The 17336-nt window shown below is 46.6% G+C and overlaps 10 protein-coding genes across 10 annotated transcripts; 7 read left to right on the top strand and 3 right to left on the bottom strand.

Moving 5' to 3' along the window:
- Positions 1-319: 319 nt before the first annotated feature.
- Positions 320-1655, top strand: LY89DRAFT_25384 (uncharacterized protein). Its single transcript, XM_018206225.1, has 5 exons — positions 320-802; positions 858-1009; positions 1067-1100; positions 1153-1391; positions 1442-1655. Exons 1-5 carry the CDS (start codon positions 686-688, stop codon positions 1602-1604), a joined length of 705 nt encoding a protein of 234 aa, XP_018078965.1. The 5' UTR covers positions 320-685; the 3' UTR covers positions 1605-1655.
- Positions 1656-2945: 1290 nt separating this feature from the next.
- On the bottom strand, positions 2946-3309 carry LY89DRAFT_679696 (uncharacterized protein). Its single transcript, XM_018213929.1, has one exon. It carries the CDS (start codon positions 3184-3186, stop codon positions 3001-3003), a length of 186 nt encoding a protein of 61 aa, XP_018078964.1. The 5' UTR covers positions 3187-3309; the 3' UTR covers positions 2946-3000.
- On the bottom strand, positions 2946-4592 carry LY89DRAFT_776688 (uncharacterized protein; the record flags this gene model as incomplete). The annotated part of the gene is made up of 3 exons (XM_018222066.1): positions 2946-4024; positions 4178-4342; positions 4394-4592. The coding sequence occupies 3 exons, from the start codon at positions 4590-4592 to the stop codon at positions 3198-3200; spliced, it is 1191 nt and encodes a 396-aa protein (XP_018078963.1). The 3' UTR covers positions 2946-3197.
- Positions 4593-5421: 829 nt separating this feature from the next.
- Positions 5422-6541, bottom strand: LY89DRAFT_25366 (glutathione S-transferase domain-containing protein). The gene has a single exon (XM_018206224.1). It carries the CDS (start codon positions 6218-6220, stop codon positions 5588-5590), a length of 633 nt encoding a protein of 210 aa, XP_018078962.1. The 5' UTR covers positions 6221-6541; the 3' UTR covers positions 5422-5587.
- Positions 6542-6703: 162 nt separating this feature from the next.
- Positions 6704-9329, top strand: LY89DRAFT_713416 (glycerol:H+ symporter-like protein). Its single transcript, XM_018218050.1, has 5 exons — positions 6704-7159; positions 7212-7279; positions 7335-7925; positions 7975-8836; positions 8889-9329. Exons 1-5 carry the CDS (start codon positions 6868-6870, stop codon positions 8993-8995), a joined length of 1920 nt encoding a protein of 639 aa, XP_018078961.1. The 5' UTR covers positions 6704-6867; the 3' UTR covers positions 8996-9329.
- Positions 9330-9458: 129 nt separating this feature from the next.
- LY89DRAFT_713415 (uncharacterized protein) lies at positions 9459-10981 on the top strand (the record flags this gene model as incomplete). Its single annotated transcript, XM_018218049.1, has 3 exons — positions 9459-9638; positions 9713-9942; positions 10283-10981. 3 exons carry the CDS (start codon positions 9459-9461, stop codon positions 10950-10952), a joined length of 1080 nt encoding a protein of 359 aa, XP_018078960.1. The 3' UTR covers positions 10953-10981.
- Positions 10982-11790: 809 nt separating this feature from the next.
- LY89DRAFT_679693 (uncharacterized protein) lies at positions 11791-12996 on the top strand. The gene is made up of 2 exons (XM_018213928.1): positions 11791-12383; positions 12502-12996. Exons 1-2 carry the CDS (start codon positions 12129-12131, stop codon positions 12850-12852), a joined length of 606 nt encoding a protein of 201 aa, XP_018078959.1. The 5' UTR covers positions 11791-12128; the 3' UTR covers positions 12853-12996.
- Positions 12997-13433: 437 nt separating this feature from the next.
- Positions 13434-14249, top strand: LY89DRAFT_663326 (uncharacterized protein; the record flags this gene model as incomplete). The annotated part of the gene is made up of 4 exons (XM_018212697.1): positions 13434-13463; positions 13641-13746; positions 13808-13913; positions 13970-14249. The coding sequence occupies 4 exons, from the start codon at positions 13434-13436 to the stop codon at positions 14247-14249; spliced, it is 522 nt and encodes a 173-aa protein (XP_018078958.1).
- An 86-nt stretch (positions 14250-14335) lies between these two features.
- LY89DRAFT_25322 (uncharacterized protein) lies at positions 14336-15374 on the top strand. The gene has a single exon (XM_018206219.1). The coding sequence runs from the start codon at positions 14548-14550 to the stop codon at positions 15259-15261; it is 714 nt and encodes a 237-aa protein (XP_018078957.1). The 5' UTR covers positions 14336-14547; the 3' UTR covers positions 15262-15374.
- Positions 15375-15405: 31 nt separating this feature from the next.
- On the top strand, positions 15406-15864 carry LY89DRAFT_727621 (uncharacterized protein; the record flags this gene model as incomplete). The annotated part of the gene is made up of 1 exon (XM_018219177.1): positions 15406-15864. One exon carries the CDS (start codon positions 15406-15408, stop codon positions 15862-15864), a length of 459 nt encoding a protein of 152 aa, XP_018078956.1.
- Positions 15865-17336: the final 1472 nt, after the last annotated feature.

Below are 17336 nucleotides of genomic sequence, written 5' to 3'. Positions count from 1 at the left end.
ACTTCCTGACATCTTAACTTCCTGACATCTTAACTTCCTGACATCTTAACTTCCTGACATCTTACCTAAGTAGGGAAACCCATTTCAACATCACAATATCTTGTGGAAGCTGTAAGTGCAGTCAACATCGACGGCTTGGGAGTTTTAGTATCTTGTCACATTTCACTCTCATATCCTTTTTATCTGCATTTGCTAACTTGACAGCTTGTTCAACAGCTGTTCTCACCGAAACTGTTTTATGCAATGTCTGTACTGAAGCCAGTCTTCCTCGGCTCAAATTCTAGTGGAGGCCATCTGCTCTGGTCATAATCACCCTCCTTATCGTACTTCCTCTGCACTTTTCCCTATCCATTTCTAGAAACTCTTGCCAACCCGAAAATAATCTACGGGATCCCGATTCAGAATGGCCACATCCCATCACATCCCAGCCCGGCATTTCTTCCCTCACGCCCTCGGCTAAATCCCCACCCCTTAAGACTTCCCCACATTTCCACTCTGAGCACCCACTCACAAACCAAAAACAATATCATCCAAACATCCGCCGATATAATTTTGATCATATCCGATCTGTTCAGATGGGAATTGTTCCGTTGCGGGGTCTCTCCCATTCAGAATATACAATGGATAGATAAGTCGTGCCTTTTTCGTTTTGTCGTCCTTGATTTCTCTGTACATTCTCTTCGCCATGAAGGTGCTGTTGAGTTTACTGCTGATAGCAGGCTTCCATCTTCAATATGTTGCGGCTGCAACGTGGTATTTTCTACGGTGGAATACTCCGAATTCTGCGTCGCAGTTTCAACGGGTTAGTTACTTCCCTCTCTCTGCTGTGAATGTGTTTGACCTGACTGTGGGTGGAGTTCTCAATGCAAATGACAGTCCCGAACCTGCAGAAGAAAGGGACGTATTATCTATGGCCGGGACTCCAGGATACGGCGAATACGGGGGTTTATCAGTCGGTCTTGGATGGGAGATCCGGGACTTGGTGGATTGGGAGTGGATGGTGTTGTAGGTCAGTTTGCCTTACTTTTGCGATGGTTTGCACAGAAGCTAAAAGTTTTTGATATAGTAATCCGAATTTACCGTGGGGCGATGGATTTAATGTATGTTTTCTTCCCATCCCTATCCTGTGTTTTAAAGACTAATGAAACATAGGTAGATGCACCTGATGTGGTTAATATCACAATGACCCATACTCCGGCACCGAACAATTGGACTTCGACAGTGGAGTACGGTACTCATACGGCGACGAATACTTTCCCTTTGGGGAATAAGAATTTCAATCAAGCGATCCTGGCTATTGAGTTAACGGGCGTGACGTGGGATTTTGGAGAGTTGGTTTGGGAGAATGTTGTTATGGTGATGAACACAACATCAACGTCCTGGTGCACGAAGTAAGCTCTCTATTCTCTGATCCCTTGAATGCTCCACTCACACAAAACAGAGCGCCGGAGAATTACAACAGTGCAACAAAATACACCAGCACGGGTGGCATAGCCACAATCTCAGGAAACGAAGTCACTTGTACGATTGAGAAAATAGTGATGGAGGGACCTGCCACTGCTAGGCTTGGCGAGGGATATGTCATTGAGGGCGATGGGAGTTGAGGTGAGCAAGATGGAGGGGGTATTGTTGTTAGATATAGACAAACTTCGAAGTGATGTTCTCAAATTGTCTCGTCTCTACCCGTTTGCTATTCACCGAATCTCTTGTCAAATACAATATCCACAGTACTTCAGCTCGTCCCAATCTACAGCAGTAGCTTCTTGCAAGTGCATATTCTTTGATCGCGAGCTGGGTATCGGTTTTTTTGGTTGCACAAGATCCAACGGACACCAGGGATTACAAACTTCAGCTGCAATGTATCACCACCAACAAACAAACTCGGCAAGGCGAAACACCTACAGAGTCTCCGTTAATCTTGAGCTCGTGCAGTCGATGAATTCTTGCTCTACTTCGTCTTCTTGAGCTGACAAGGATACTTGGCTGCACAACATGAAAGCTGAATGGGTGTGATTTTTCCATTGGTCAATCAACCTTGTCAAAATTCCTGTACATGCGCCGTATCTACTTACCAATAGCAGACTTACCTTCGAATTCGAGAAGTTCTTATGGACGATAATATCATTCGCCGGTTTACGCATGCATGAGTTTAACAATAACTTCCTACGATATCAATTAGATATGCCCCATGCTCACACAGAATCCTCCCCATAAATATCACCATCTACCTCGATGCGGTTAGAAGAAGATAAACTCAATTTTCAACGGAACAGTTTGAGAGAAAATCAACCCGTCGACCACTTGCTTCACCTGTACCACTGCCCCAAAGATCTCAACCACAAAAACTCAACAATGCAATTCTTCATGATTACTCGTCTGTTGTCAATTTCCGTCTGCCTTCTAACGTTTGCAATCGCAGAACCTATCGTCCCACAAGGTTTATTCCACATTTTTCAGACACTTCGAGCACCCAGTTACTGACTTTTGTGCTAGGAGACGTCGTCTTGCCAACGCCCGACCAGTGCATGGGTTGTTCTGACCGTTGAGATGGAAATTCTGAAGCTTCTGGACAATCTGTATGTGTTGAGAAAGGATGGCTTATAATTCGATTGGGAGCTAACTCGAGACTTAGATGCAGCTATACTTTCGCCGTACGGAATGCAGTGACGTTGAGGGAAGGGACTATGGTAAACTTGAAGTTTACAGACTCGGCACACCATTACTTCGTTGTTTCAAAAGCATCTTCGGTGGGAAGAATTCAAGGCTTGATTAAAGATAAATAAATATTGCTAGGTCGCGGAAGTAATCCTCACTCAAAAGGAAATCATGTAAATTCGTCAATGCAATTCTCATTTACTTGCTGAGAGAAACGAAACTGTGACTTCCAAGTGTTGCGGAACTTTGGTGTGCACAATGGTCTCTTTGCATCTGTCTCAATGTCCTCAGTCCTGATCAGATACATCCCTCTCTCATGCTACTCGACCTCCTCATCTCTTCGCCTCAATCGTCCACCTCCACAAAACGGCACTCCTGGCGAATGATCTTTCTCCCCGAACCCCTGTCCTCACGATATGTATCGTCTTCCGAGTCAAGAAGCTCCTTGATCCCGTCGTAGTGACTGTGAATTTCCCCATCTTCATCACAAAGTACGATCATATCCTCTAGGCCAACAGCCTTGAACTCCATCTCGGCGATGGTCAAGGCAAGATTGGTTTGAATGCGTACTTGAAGATTTCGTACGGTGCTCTAGGCTTTGGGGCAACGGTCCAGACTTCGTGATCCCACCAATCGTTCCACCCTTCGACGGACAAGAACGCAACTTGAAGATTAATTCCCTCCCGACCTGCCCCATTTTCTTCCTTATTGTGTTCGAATCGCTCTCGCACGAGGGCTGCTCCGGTAAGGTATGGCTGGATTGCTGATTCGTGTGAGAATGCCCAAGTAGCTTCGTGCTCTTCACTGAAGGTGTATGGCGATATCTGGAGAGATCTCAGATTTTCGTCGACTTCCACCAATCGAAGATGCGAACTGTCCTTCCAGTCCGAGTCGCTGTCTTGAGGCGAGCCAAGGACTAGGGAGAAGTTCTTCAAAGCTGGGCATCTTGCTTCCATGCGAGGCCATATAGTATGTCCCAATCCCACGTCATCGAGCTTGTGCGCATCAAAGATGCCCAGAGTCTGAATACGAGAAACATCCAACTGCCAACGCCAATCCGAGTCATCATCCTCCAAAACGAAATCGATACTGATGACTAGTGTGTCTCTGATGGCATCAATGTATCTGGTTCTTGTGTTGAGGTCGTTGATGTGCTGTCCCTCTTTGCAAGAAATGCCTTCAATGGGTTGCCAGCTCGATCTTTGAAGGTGTGAGACGTGATGGTAGTGCTCAAGGAAGACAAGACGTGCTTCCCAGCATGTTGAAAGATGCTCCCTTCCGAAATGATGTCCTTGATGTAAAAACCCCGAGGAATAGCTGGTCACCTCTGCCAATTGGACGACACGCGGTTGCGGCAGTGCAAATTTCCCTGTGATCAAAGAATTGGAGTTAGCGTACTAGTTTCGTATATTTCGGGACCAGATCTTCATGGCCTAGGAGTTGATTCGATTCAATAGCCACGCAGCATGAATCTGGAGACAGTAACAAATACGAAATGTTCTTGATGAACCACGAGACTTACATATAAGCAATCTTAACTCCGTTGGCAACTGTCCAAAGCATGTGAAGGTAGGAGGCTTTTTGGCTTTCACCATCCAATCCATACCTCCTGCATCGCTACAATTCTGACCTTCACGGACAAGTTGTCCATTCATCATCATGTCGTCTGGCACAATCTCCCAGTGTTCTTTAAGAGTCAGAAAACGTGACGAAATTCTTCAAATCAAGAGAGACTAACCTGGGCTGAACCTTGACCACTTGGGGTCTTTCGACAAAGGTCCAAAGCGGAACTCATGGAAAGTAGCTGGCCAAGAAGGGGCCGAAGTTGAATTGATTTCGGGAGAGGTGGTATCGCAAACTGTAATTCGCTCTGTCTCATTAGGACAGTCGCGTTCTTCTGCCGATGGCAAGACTTGTGCTTTGTAAGAGGCGGTCATGATGAGTTTGTTGTTGAAATGTGTTTAGGAAGGGTCTTGTCGAGAAGATGATGTTGTTTTGGTTCGCGGTACAAAGTGTCCAAACCCCAAATTCTAGGAGTATTGCCCACTTGTATATGAGGCTAGCCAAATGGGTTTAGCTTATGATTATACAGGAGACGTTATTCTCGTTCACCACGCAGCCAGTCCAATATTAGTGTTGACGAAGGAGGAAAGCATTATACATATGCTTTGATTGTAAAGGCAAATGCGTGGGTCCATCAAGTGAAATTATATCTACTGTAACTTGGCCCTCGTCCCCTCCTGAGATCAAGAGCCGACACGGGAAAAAGTGCCAGTTTATATAAAGAAGCCCACAGGACCTGTCAGATTGCTGAACCAGCTGACGGGTATCTGTGATCTACTTCAGATTTGCGTAGAATAGTTGAAAGACTAGCAAACAAGTATTAGGCAATGTCATCTAGGAGACTATTGATGACCCATGAAAGACTTTTCATACAGTTCTGTTAAAATCAGAAACGCAAGTACTAAAGTTTTGGCAGACTAAGTGCAGTTGAGCTCAAGCTGACGGTAAGTGAGTCAGTAATATGTGTCATAATTTAGACTTGAATTGATTATGTTCTCACTTGAGACCCCTCACCATCACTCGACCTAAAAAGACATAGAACATCTGCATTAAAGGCCAAATCCACACCGCACATATTCGCATTCGTTTCGAGACAAGCTTGAAACAAAGTTTGTGATCAAGAGATTGGTGGATTGGTAGGATTCGGGAACTGCAGGTACCTGAATTCAAACCACCTAACAGCATAATTGTATTCACCCCTGTCTCTCGATTAGCTCTACAAATCTCTCAAGATTCGAGGACCAATAAGATATCGTTGAAGGGTACATATCGACAATGTGACTGGGTGGCACAAGAGCGGTGACTTTGCAGATGATCAAGAAATCCACTATATTGTTCCAGTGGACACGCATAATCATCGACAATTGATTCATACAATCTTGTCCGAAATCTTCTGAGGAACCGGAACGGTATCCTTGAATGACTTTCTGTTGTTAAGCTTGTCCATATACTTCGCAAGATTCGGGTAATAAGATCTCCATGGGTACTCAGGACATCTGACATCAAAATACCCGCAGACACTTCCAGTAGCGACATCTGCCAGCCCGAATTTATCTCCAACGATATAGTCCCTCTCGCCCACCCACTCGGCCAAGGCTCTAAATCCGCCATCAACTTTTCTCATTTGACGAGCTTTCCATTCCTCGCTCTGCTGAGCACGTTGTTTCTCGAAGAAGCAGAGAACAAAAGCATCGCACACTCCATCAGCTACAACCTCGACCTTCTTGGCGAATAGCCTCTCGTCGATATCGTCAGAAAGCATAGGATGTTTTCCTAGAAACTTGGCCTCGATGTACTCTAGGATATAGTGGGACTCATACACTGAAGAGCCATCCTCGAGGATGAGCACAGGAAGCTTTTCGAGTGGGTTATGCTGTGGTGTCTTGGTTGTATTGTCCCACGGGACTTCGGTGATCAGCTCAAAAGGAATGCCCTTCTCTGCAAGGACAATGCGGACTTTCCTTGCATATGGAGAAGGAGTAGCGCTGATGAGTTTGAACATCTTGATATGATGTGAGGAGGCGTTGTTACTGAAATGACATCAATGGTTCGAAGCTATACTTATAGTGCAGATCATAGAGTGCCTTGCTAATGCAGCTACACGTGATGCTTATCATATTTACAAAATACTACTTGGAAAAGTTCTGACTTGCCTTTGCAGATATAATGATTCAGCGAGAACTCCTTGAGTCCCAACTGAAGACCATCTGCGCCGTCATGACTCCCATAAAAGTCTGGCAAATCATCAGGACTTTATGATTTCAAAATTTTGCTCTTGAAACCGAATGAAAATTGCTCTGTCGAGAACAATCATTCCTTTTCCATGCTAAAACAACATCTAATGAGCTTGAGGTTTGAATAATTAAAACTGAATGGTTGTACCCCTTTCTTGCTGGCAGAGTGAAGTCAGAAGAGCCTCGGCCGTCTCGCTAGGCTATTTTTAGGGGTTCACGCTAAGGAATTTATTCTGAACGCGACCGGTATACCGACTCCGTGAAGTACGACGCAATCAACATCACGAGCCTTTAAAAGGAGACTTCACAACTCTTTTCGACGTTCCTTCTTGCTCGAATTCCATTCTTACATTCTTTCTGCAGCTAGGCTCTCCATTTGTGTTGTTTAGGTCAACACCGGCTTCATGTTCCAGCAATGAGCATCTTCTCCTATGTCAGGAGCATTTACGCTCTAGACACGATCGATACTCGATTTACCAGCTCCTCTTCGACCCCATATCGAGCCACAATCGACGCCCGTAACGAGTTTCCCAATGCGTATTCCAAGAGGGATGATTCAGTGCCAGGGGCTGGAGTCAAAACAGACTACAGTGGCAGGCCAATTGCCCAACCTTCGAAATGGAAGACGCCCGAATTTTACTTCTATTATGTTGTTTTTATAATCACTGTACCGTACATGTTCTGGGTAGCGTACGATGTATCTAGACGTCAGTATCAATTCAAGCTTTTGCCTCCCAGAATTATTATTGACGATTACAGCGTCTGACCCAAACTACCACAAATACGAACACCTATTATCTCCTGGCTGGGTACCAGGTCGCAAAATCGTATGTGGAGTTGGCTCAATCCTCCCCAAGCTCTGCGAATACTGAATGTTGGCAGGATGTGTCTGATCATCAGTACCACGATTTTCGAGGCAATATCCCCTATCTCGCCATACTCCTCACCTTCCACCCCATCCTCCGAAAGATATACAATTCTCTGCGGGCCCAACCGACTCGAAACGGCTCTCCCAGGCAGAATGGCGGCACTACATATGTTTCTGCAGCAGATGCGGAAGCAAGGCTTGAGTTGAGGGCATCCTTCGATTTTGGCTTTGCTATGATATTCTTAACTACCCTACATGGATTTTCTGCCGTCAAAGTGATCATCATTCTATATGGTAATTACTGTGTGGCCACACGTCTGCCAAGAGCTTGGGTTCCTTGGGCGACTTGGATTTTCAACATCTCGATTCTTTTTGCAAATGAGCTTGCTGGAGGATATAAGTTTGCTAAGATGGTAGAGTACTTCTCTCCGCTCGAGGCTGGCTCTGTGGGATCTATGTGGCATACTTGGGGAGCATGGCTTGATAGCTACGGCGGCATAATGTCCAGATGGGAGGTTTTATTCAACCTCACAGTATTGAGGCTCATCAGTTTCAACATGGATTATTACTGGAGTCTCAACATGAGAAGCGGGAGTCCGATCGAGGTCAGTTGTCACGATGAGTACGCGCAAAATCAATACTAATGCACACAAGAAGAAGCAACTCGACCCTGCAAACCTCTCCGAACGAGACAGAGTCTCAATACCCGCCGCTGCAAAAGATTACAGCTTTAGGAACTACATCGCCTATGCCATTTACGCCCCTCTCTACCTCACGGGCCCGATCATAACTTTCAACGACTACATCTCCCAACTCAAGTACCCACCAGCGAGCATCGAGAATTCCCGAACAATCAAATATGCAATTCGATTCCTCCTCTGTCTCCTCGCAATGGAGCTGGTGTTACACTTTGATTACTGCGTAGCAATATCAAAAGGCGACCCGAATTGGTCGGACTACACACCCGCACAACTTTCACTCCTCTCATACTTCAACCTGCACGTCCTCTGGCTGAAGCTCCTCCTGCCCTGGCGATTCTTCCGTCTCTGGTCCCTAATAGACGGCATCGATCCCCCAGAGAACATGCTCCGCTGCCTTTCAGACAATCCCTCCACAGTCCGATTTTGGCGCAGCTGGCACAAGAGCTTCAACCGCTGGATAATCCGCTACTTATACGTTCCCCTCGGAGGCTCCCACGGAAACGACTGGATTTCCAAGGCTAGAACTATCCTGAACTTTGGGGTGGTGTTCACGTTCGTTGCTTTGTGGCATGATATTAGTCTCAATCTCCTTATATGGGGGTGGCTGATTGTGCTGTTCATGATGCCGGAAGTTCTGGCTGGGATGTTGTTCCCGAGGAAGAAGTGGGAGAATCATCTCACGGCTTACAGAGTGCTGTGTGGGATTGGGGTTGTGGGGAACTTGATGATGATGATGATTGCTAATCTGGTTGGGTTTGCGGTTGGTGTTGATGGATTGAAAAGCATCATTCATGGCATTTTCAGAGATTATTCGGGTATGTCATTCCTCCTGGAGCCTTGTGGGAATATGGTGCTAACAAATGGTAGGGCTCGCGTTCTTGGTCACAGCATCATCAGTCTTGTTCGTGGGCATTCAAGTCATGTTCGAAGTTCGCGAGGCCGAGATGAGAAAGGGAATTTTCTTGAAGTGCTAAAATAACTCAAGGCACGAAATAACTACAAAGACCAAATCAAACCCCAAATTTCCTCCACTGACATTGAGACTTTTGAAGGGCTCTTTGTGTTAATAGCTCTTCGACTTGTTGAATAGTCCAGATGAAACTCCGCGCAAATACCGCACAAAGGAAAATAAGGAGATTTTCGATCGGTAGACATGTTGAATTGTCCTGTCTCGGGACTCGTTGAGAAGTCCCATCCGCCGTTATCGTCCAGAGAGATAGCGGGGAGGGCAGAGACCAAAAGACTACATAAAAAAAATTTAAAAAAATTGTTAAAACTTCTATTATATTGAACAATAAATATTTAGCCAAATAGCTAATCTATTCATAAAACGAAGAAATTTAGCCAATAGAATATTTGGTGAATAGGTCGGTGCAGGCCCATCTCTATTTTCCCACTCTAGGCTGGAGATTGTGGGAATACCACCCGTTTTCTATCATGGCATCCGTCGTGGAAGCGCAACGCAAGACATTGGAGAATACCATCAAACAAGGCGAACCTCTTCTTGGACTTGTTGGATCCGATTCCGAGTTTGACTCTGATTCTCAGTCCGAGTCCGACTCTAAGTCTTACGGGGGGAACTTGGGACATAAAAGTCGCATGTATGATAATATGATAGTGTGAAAGGCAAAACACGTTAAATTATCAGAAAATTATGGCTAAGACCACCCAAATTCCTGTTTTTTTTTCAGCTCTCTGACTGCACCAACTCTCTGAATGCACCGGCTCTTAGCAGCACAGCAGAATTGATAGAAGAGGAAGAGAAAGAGAAGTGGGAAGAAGCAGAACCTTATGATTCTCAGGGGCTGAGCTACTCTAGCCCGATAAGGGTACGCTCCGGTGCTTGGGTTTCAGGAAATGAGGGTATCCACAGCTCTACCCGCCCCCTACTCTACCCACGAGCGTTCCTAATGAAGCTTAGGTAGCTCCACTTCTTGTTCCACTTAAGTGAAAACTTCTCCTCTGACAAGATCCTCTTCCTTTTGCATCACTTTTTGCGCATGTACAGTAGCTATGCTTTACTATGAGCTGGTGCATTCAGTGAGCTGGTGCTGGAATCAAGGGGTGGCAGCCTATGCAGTCAGGAAGTTGAAAAAAAAAAGGGAATTTTGGGAGATTTCAGCCTTAATTTTGTGATAATTCAATGTTTTTGCTTTTCATATTATCATATCATCATGCGTGCGACTTTTATGTCCCAAGTTCCCCCCGTAAAGTCTGGAGACAGGGCTCAACAAGTTTTTTTCTGGATACAAATCTCATAGACAGCAAAAATCGATATCAAGTTCAGAGCAGCTACCAATATCTATGACGCCAATTACTCCGAATTCTGCGACGTTCATGGTCGACCCTTCCACTCAAGAGGACGAGGAAGAAGGGTTGCTTGATACCAAACGCAGCAAGATGGTTTCAAGCCTCTCCTTTCTTATCCGCCGCGAAAAAGGCACCACAGCTCTTTTATTTACCGATTCTCTCAAAGTTCTAGTCCCCGTCGAAGGCCCCTATTCCTCACAACTGTCCCTCGCTAGCCTACCTGCCACAGCGCCACATCTAGTCTGCATTGCCGGCGGCGTTGGCATCGCCCCCATTCTCCCTGTACTGCGTGCCCGAGCAAATGCTTCGACAGGGAGCACGAGATTGTATCTCGGTGCAAGATCTAAAGGGTTGTTGTTGACTTGTGGTCCAGAATATTTGCAGAGAGAATCGACGAGTCTCGATATTCAAGTGCGTATTGGGAAGCGATGGGACATGGAAGAATTAGTATGGCGTGAAGCTGGATGCTATGAGCCTGGAAGCTACGGTAATGGCGCGGACACTTTGATCATTGTCTGTGGTCCGGCGAGTATGATCGATGATGTAAGATGGGCTGTCGTCGAGGCGAATAAAAGGTGCAAACGTGGCATTGGAAGACTTCTTGATGAGTCTTTTGGTTAAACGATGTCTGTAGTACGTACATTGTGGACTTATGGCAATGAAAATACTCTCTGGCTTCAACCCTCTGAGCCCTTGCTGCGGCAACAGTCGAAGCGATCTTAAACAGGTTCTTTCAGTTTCCCTGCATACCTTGTGAGGTAGTCCTCAATTGAGGCCGAAAAGGTTGAAGCCACTTTTGTCCAGCCACCACACCCATGCTCTCGTATAGCAAGATATGTGGCTGAAATGCTCTATCCAAAATTGCAGAGCAAACGACGACGCTTTCCAACATGATTCGCTTCTGGACACGAACGCCAGTAGAATTCATCGAAGGATTTGACATGATAGAAGAGTCCAGTATGACAATAAGAAAAAGGAGCAATAATGAGCTTTTACTCCACTGGGATCTTCCCTAGATGCTGCGTCTCGCGTTCAAATTCCGGCTCGAGACAGTCGTACCTCTTGACGAAAGTTTCCCTTAGAACGTCCACGTCGGCCACATTTCAGCGAAAAACAAGGAGCCGCAACGCCCAAACAACTTTCATGAGAGACTTCGAGCAGAATCCACCCTGGCAACGTCGTTTGAGTATCAGCACTCAGCGTATCAATGTGTCCGAAAAGTTTCCGACACCGCGAGACATAGCTACGCCTCACCACTATATATCTCTCCTTCACCTCCACAGCCATCTTCTCTACAACCATATCAATAAGAAGCTTTACACATCTTACATCCCCCAGAATGCAGACCGTAGTGCAAGACAAAGATCAATGGAGTGCGAACGCGGGCACTTATGCCAAAGGTGGTCAACACAGCAATGCATCTACTGAGATGTTGTTCTCGCAGATGAATACGGCGTATCCTTTTTCTGCTGCTAGAGCGATCCTTGATGTTGGGACTGGGCCGGGGGTCACTATTGGGAAGCTTATTGAAAGTTATGGTTCTCAATTCTCTTCTGGTGCGCGTTTGTAAGAAATATGTTTCTCTGGTCTTCCCTCTCTGGTTCTTATTTCTGGGGAGTTGGAAAGATTATTCATAGTTCATTGTGTCTTTCGAGTTGGAAGGTTCATTTTATTTTCCAAGTTGATACGAATTATCGTGATCACTACTCTCAGTTGATAATTGACCTTCCAATATTCTAGTGAAGAAAGAACAAACACTAACACATACACAGGATCGCATCAGATTTCAGCGCTGGAATGATCGAACAAGTCCAGAAACGCCAGAAAGAAGAGCAGGACAGCAACCCAATCTGGAGCAGAGTAGAGGCCAAGGTTCTTGATGCCCAAGTCCTAGATGGAATTGAGGATGCGTTTATCAGCCACATTACCGGCACCATGGTGTACAATCTAGTGTCGAATGGCCGACAGGCTCTCGAGGCTGCGCATCGAGTTCTCCAGCCTGGAGGGATCATTGGGATGACGCTCGGCGCTGGGGCGGAGTGGATGGAAATGGTAAGAACGTATTCTCTGTGCTCATTCTTCTTCGAAACAGACTTTGATCTGTTTGATTTCTATTGCATTCTTCCAGCTCTTGAGAGTCTACTAAAAGCATGTACTAATCCCTCCGTAGATGGCCCAAGCCGCCAAGAAGATCCGTGGCGAAACAGCTCCAGTCTACCAATTCCCCAAAGGCTACGGCACCGTTGAAGGTATCCGAGCCGAGTTCGAAACAGTCGGATTTAGTGCCGAGTGTGTTGAGCTAATTGAGTCGTTTATGGATGTCTCGGATCCGAAGCCACTTGTTGATATGTTCATCCGAGGTAAGAATCCCGGGGCGATGTTCTTCGTTGCCGATTATACGGAGGCAGAGTTGGATGCGTATGTGGAAGAGGTCTTGAGGTTGATTGAGGAAAAGTATCCTGAGTTGCCGAGGAAGCTGAAGGGGCTTATGATTGTTGCTGTTGGGAAGAAATTGGGTTAAGGGCATGACGTTTGTGGGAATCTGCAATATTCCACAGTGGACAGATGTACTCGTTGAATTAAGCTTGAACCTCGAAATCGATTTGATTCTTGGATACCTGAAGCTATTGCTAGCTAGATTACTCTATCTGGCACCCAACTTTACCAACCAAATGTCTCCGTATGTAACGCAATTTCCTTCAGTTCACTTTTCAAGACTCTTCCCTGTTCCTTAGCAACAGCATTTGAAATGTCAATTCCCTACGAGAGCGATAGCTCGTTATAAAACGACTTGGTACGCTAAATAACGAGTAGTTCTAGTTAATGAGTGATATCGTTAATTAATGCTTAGAAACACTGTAAAAACATTAGAACACTTTATTATACTCGATATTTATAAAAATATATTTATTAAAGTGTAGAGCCCGGGAACGAGATGGGGAGGGTATCAAGAGGTTTTCGCAAGGTTATTTTCGATACCCCTTGCGTGGGTCACCACAAAATAGGGTCACGGAATTGGTGGGAGAGGATGCATTCTACGGTCGGGCTACGCTACATAGACGCTCCCTAGCGGCTTCCCTTATGTAAGCACTAGTGCTCCACATGCACCGTGCCGGTCCATCCATGGTGCGCGTGAGCCTCTGCCCTCTGTACCCATCTTAGTATAAGACCGCACAAGACGTACAGTAGTCATGCTAGATGCCCAAGTGCTGTTCACACCAATCAATCCATGTCGCCTCGCATTCCAGCATTTGAAGGGTGCCGCTTGGCCACGAGTCTGAAGTCGACAAAGTCTATGCGGCGTTGCAGTCTATCTACCCGCCCTGGAACAACGAGTCGGAGAAGGCTATCGTGGCGGTCTGTAGCGTCCGATTGCCACCTGATTCATCGAGAATTGGTCAATTCCAACCAGAAGGTGAGTTGCGTCCCAGGTACAGTACCTACAGAGAGTTGAACGTTGACTGACTTCGCTCAAGGACCCAGCCCTCCTCCCCTCCAACCTGATCCCGAGAACCTGAACCGTGATCGAGATCCTCGAGCCGATAAGCTCTTTGATCAATACACTGCGGAGCCTGAAGCACGGTACGTCAAAAGGTCCATGAGCCACGTCTGCATATAAGCATTCTGACTTTCACCAGCCTCCTCCATTCAAAGCTCGAAATATCAACTCAAGTAACCCATCCTGCTTACTGGAGCCGTGGACACGCGTCCAAGCTGGCCAAGTGGGCTTTAGAGGTAGCTGACATCGATCAAGTAGCAGCTGGGGTCGCTGCAGCGACAATGGGCGTCCCATTCTTTTCCCATTTGGGATTTAAACTGGATGAGTTGATCGAGGTCAAGGGATACGAAAGACATCCTGAGAGTATCAAAGTGTGGATTGGCACTCGTGAAGTATTTGATGCAAAACCAGAATTGTGATGCTTGGTAGAAGGATGATGGCCAAGAAACTAGAGGTATGGGCTCGAACAGGGCGTTAATCACGAGTCAGGGCATGCTAATTAAACTCTGCTCTCACCTCAAAGTCTGCTCTTCACCTCAGACTCTGCTCTCACTTCAAACTCTGCTCTCACCTCAAACTTTGCTCCCTGATCCACTCATACTTACCTCAGACTCCAGTACTCACTTCAAGAACTGCTCCCTAGGCGTCGCTCCAGTACTCACTAAATTACAATGCTAAACACAATTACGAACGCATTCGTGAAGGGGCTACACAACGATGACCTCAGGCGCCAAGCACTGCATAAGGAGCGGCAACGCCACCCCGGACAACATGCCCACAATCTCCTACAATGACTTGTTCTCGAGTGACAATTCTGGCGCTCCTACTCCGAGCTCAGGAAGTTCCGCCGTAGCAAACAACATTGAGTTGGGCTCATCTGGCTACTGCGTAGGTGCACACGGCACCGTCATAGACACATTCATAGCACAGGCCAAAAAGTGTAAGCGTACGAACAAGGGTGATTCAGAGGTGGGAGAGATGGAGACTCGTGCCGCCTCTAGCTCGAAGAAGGCACCAAAGAAGGAGGGTGTTGGAAAGGCAGTCCGACGGCTCCGTCAAATTGCAGGCAAAGAAGGCCTGGGCCCAAGGGACTACAAGGAACTGGCCAAGCGCTTGACTTGCGAGATGAACCTCCTGGATCTCATGCAGATTTCACCCGACGCCCGTACCGCGTTGAGGGAGCTAGGGATGCCGGTCAAGGTTGCGAAGACAAAGAGCTCCGAGAAAGCTGAGAAGACCTCACCTCCTGCCGAGGCTACGCAAAGCCAAACCCAAAAATCTAGTAGCTCTACGGTAGATGTGAGACTTGCCAAGGTAGACTCCGTTGAAAAGGAAGTGCCGATCCTCACCGTAGGCACCCCCATCGTGCTATCTATCCATCCGGACGACAAAGCATTCAAAGTCCCGGTCACGTTCAAGGTACGCTACTAGGGCAAGGATACAAAAGTCGCCATACCACTAGGCATGTCGGCCACGGACCAAGGTTCCGATATCAACCTAATCACCAACCCGCTACGAAAGGCTATGGGCTTCCCAGCAATTGACCTATCGCAAAAGAAATGAAGCGGCCTCACGATGAACACCGCCGATGGCAACTCGTCCTCGCTAAATTCCTATACCACCTTCAATATAGGCGTTAATAGCATCTGGAAAAAGATTTACGTATTCATCCGACCCGATGTTGGAGGCAAAGGCGACTTGAGCCTGCTCTTGGGACTACCATGGCTGCACGACGTTGATGCGAAGTTCAACATCCGCGAGAGTAAGATTGAAATCGGTGATCGCGGCGTTGGCGAGAACATTGTCACGTTACAAAGACCGATTTTCATCCCGTCAGAGAAGCACAAACTCATCCTCCACCCCAAGCCCCTAGGACGTCAGCCAGGTGGCAAGATCCCGATTAAGATTCCCAGAATGAAGCGCAAGGAGAGCGCGCGACCGGACAGCTCTAGTAGTTCCGATGAGAACTACACGGACACTAATAGCTACTCCACCAATAAAAATCGGAAAACTCATAAGCCCGTTACGACCTAAGCAAGTCGTAAAAGTGCTCTAGCAAGGAGAAGATATCGAGAAAGATGCGTATTCGCATCCAATCCTCCAAAACGATCCTGGACCGTTTCTACCATCAGATTTTCAAGCAACAGACTCGTGGGACGAGTCATGCAAAAACGGTCAGGAGAAGATTGGACAAAACAACGTTCAAAACAACGTTCACGAGGCGACGAAATACCGTCCACCGTACGTTGTAAACGAGGAAGAAGAAACACTAGTCCCGAAACCCACTAGAGAGTGCAGGGAACTCCTGATCTGCCGCCAACGGAAACATGTGAAGAGAACAACGTTGGAAGACCTTGAACAGCTCCCGGGGCAGCTCCATAATGAGACTGTATACGGGGGGAACTTAGGACATAAAGGGCACAGGTATGATAATATGATAATGTGAAGTATTTGAAGTGCAAAAAATAAGTTAAATTGCTATGATTTCACCACTTGCACCCTCTCTGAACCTCTCCGAGCTCTCTCAGCCATCTCCTATACTCAATAAAATAGCTCCCTTCATGCACTAGCAATATGAATGCACCAGCTCTCTGACTGCACCAGCTCTCTGAATGCACCGGCTCTCAGCAGCACAGCAAAACTAATATTAAAGGAAGAGGATTTTGACAGCGCAAAAGTTTTCAATTAAAGGGAATAGAAAGTGGAGCTACTTAAGCCTAATTAAGAACGCCCGTGGGCAGAGTAGGGGGCGGGTAGAGCTGTGGATACTTTCATTTCCTGAAACCCGAGCACTCGAGCGCTTTCTTATTAGGCTAAAGCAGCTCCACAGCCCCCTGAGAATAAGATTCTGCTTCTTCCCACTTCTCTTTCTCTTCCTCTTCTATCAGTGCTGCTGTGCTGCTGTGCTGCTGAGAGCCGGTGTATTCAGAGAGCCGGTGCATTCAGAGCTGGTGCATTCATATTGCTAGTGCATGAAGGGAGCTATTTTATTGAGTATAGGAGATGGCTGAGAGAGCTCGGAGAGGTTCAGAGAGGGTGCAAGTGGTGAAATCATAGCAATTTAACTTATTTTTTGCACTTCAAATACTTCACATTATCATATTGTCATACCTGTGCCCTTTATGTCCCAAGTTCCCCCCGTAGACTGTAACAGTGTCGGAGACGTGATGCCACAGTAGCCAGAGCCAACCCGTACGAGAGCCAATTTGATGACGCCAGGCTACTATTCTTGGGACACGAGTCGGAGTCCGAGCAATATGACTGGGAGCGTATGCCTGCCGCTATCGATAGAAACACTGTCCTGGAGGTCCGTTGATATGTTCGGGCTCGCCGTGGTGATTATATCTACAAGGAGCATCCCCAAACCGGCGAATCTAGATACAAGGGCGTTAGGAACGATGAGATGGCATACAAAGAATCAGATTATAGTGGTGGCGATGCGGGACCGGGTGTGGAAGATGCTATTAAACTAAATAAGTTTCAAGCTTATCACCTTAAACTACTCG

Source organism: Mollisia scopiformis (genome assembly GCF_001500285.1).
Source record: "Mollisia scopiformis unplaced genomic scaffold LY89scaffold_1, whole genome shotgun sequence".
NCBI classification, from domain to species: Eukaryota; Fungi; Ascomycota; class Leotiomycetes; order Helotiales; family Mollisiaceae; genus Mollisia; species Mollisia scopiformis.
The sequence above is the reverse complement of the archived record's forward strand: the minus strand, read 5'-3'. Positions and strand labels throughout refer to the sequence as shown.

Coding starts and splice junctions, on each gene's coding strand:
- LY89DRAFT_25384 (XM_018206225.1), top strand. CDS start 686: ATGAAGGTGCTGTTGAGTTTACTGCTGATAGCAGGCTTCCATCTTCAA. Junction 803..857: donor CTGCGTCGCAGTTTCAACGG/GTTAGTTACTTC, acceptor CTGTGGGTGGAG/TTCTCAATGCAAATGACAGT. Junction 1,101..1,152: donor CGTGGGGCGATGGATTTAAT/GTATGTTTTCTT, acceptor AATGAAACATAG/GTAGATGCACCTGATGTGGT.
- LY89DRAFT_679696 (XM_018213929.1), bottom strand. CDS start 3,186: ATGGAGTTCAAGGCTGTTGGCCTAGAGGATATGATCGTACTTTGTGAT.
- LY89DRAFT_25366 (XM_018206224.1), bottom strand. CDS start 6,220: ATGTTCAAACTCATCAGCGCTACTCCTTCTCCATATGCAAGGAAAGTC.
- LY89DRAFT_713416 (XM_018218050.1), top strand. CDS start 6,868: ATGAGCATCTTCTCCTATGTCAGGAGCATTTACGCTCTAGACACGATC. Junction 7,160..7,211: donor AGCGTACGATGTATCTAGAC/GTCAGTATCAAT, acceptor TGACGATTACAG/CGTCTGACCCAAACTACCAC. Junction 7,280..7,334: donor GGGTACCAGGTCGCAAAATC/GTATGTGGAGTT, acceptor GAATGTTGGCAG/GATGTGTCTGATCATCAGTA.
- LY89DRAFT_679693 (XM_018213928.1), top strand. CDS start 12,129: ATGATCGAACAAGTCCAGAAACGCCAGAAAGAAGAGCAGGACAGCAAC. Junction 12,384..12,501: donor GGGCGGAGTGGATGGAAATG/GTAAGAACGTAT, acceptor ATCCCTCCGTAG/ATGGCCCAAGCCGCCAAGAA.
- LY89DRAFT_25322 (XM_018206219.1), top strand. CDS start 14,548: ATGACCTCAGGCGCCAAGCACTGCATAAGGAGCGGCAACGCCACCCCG.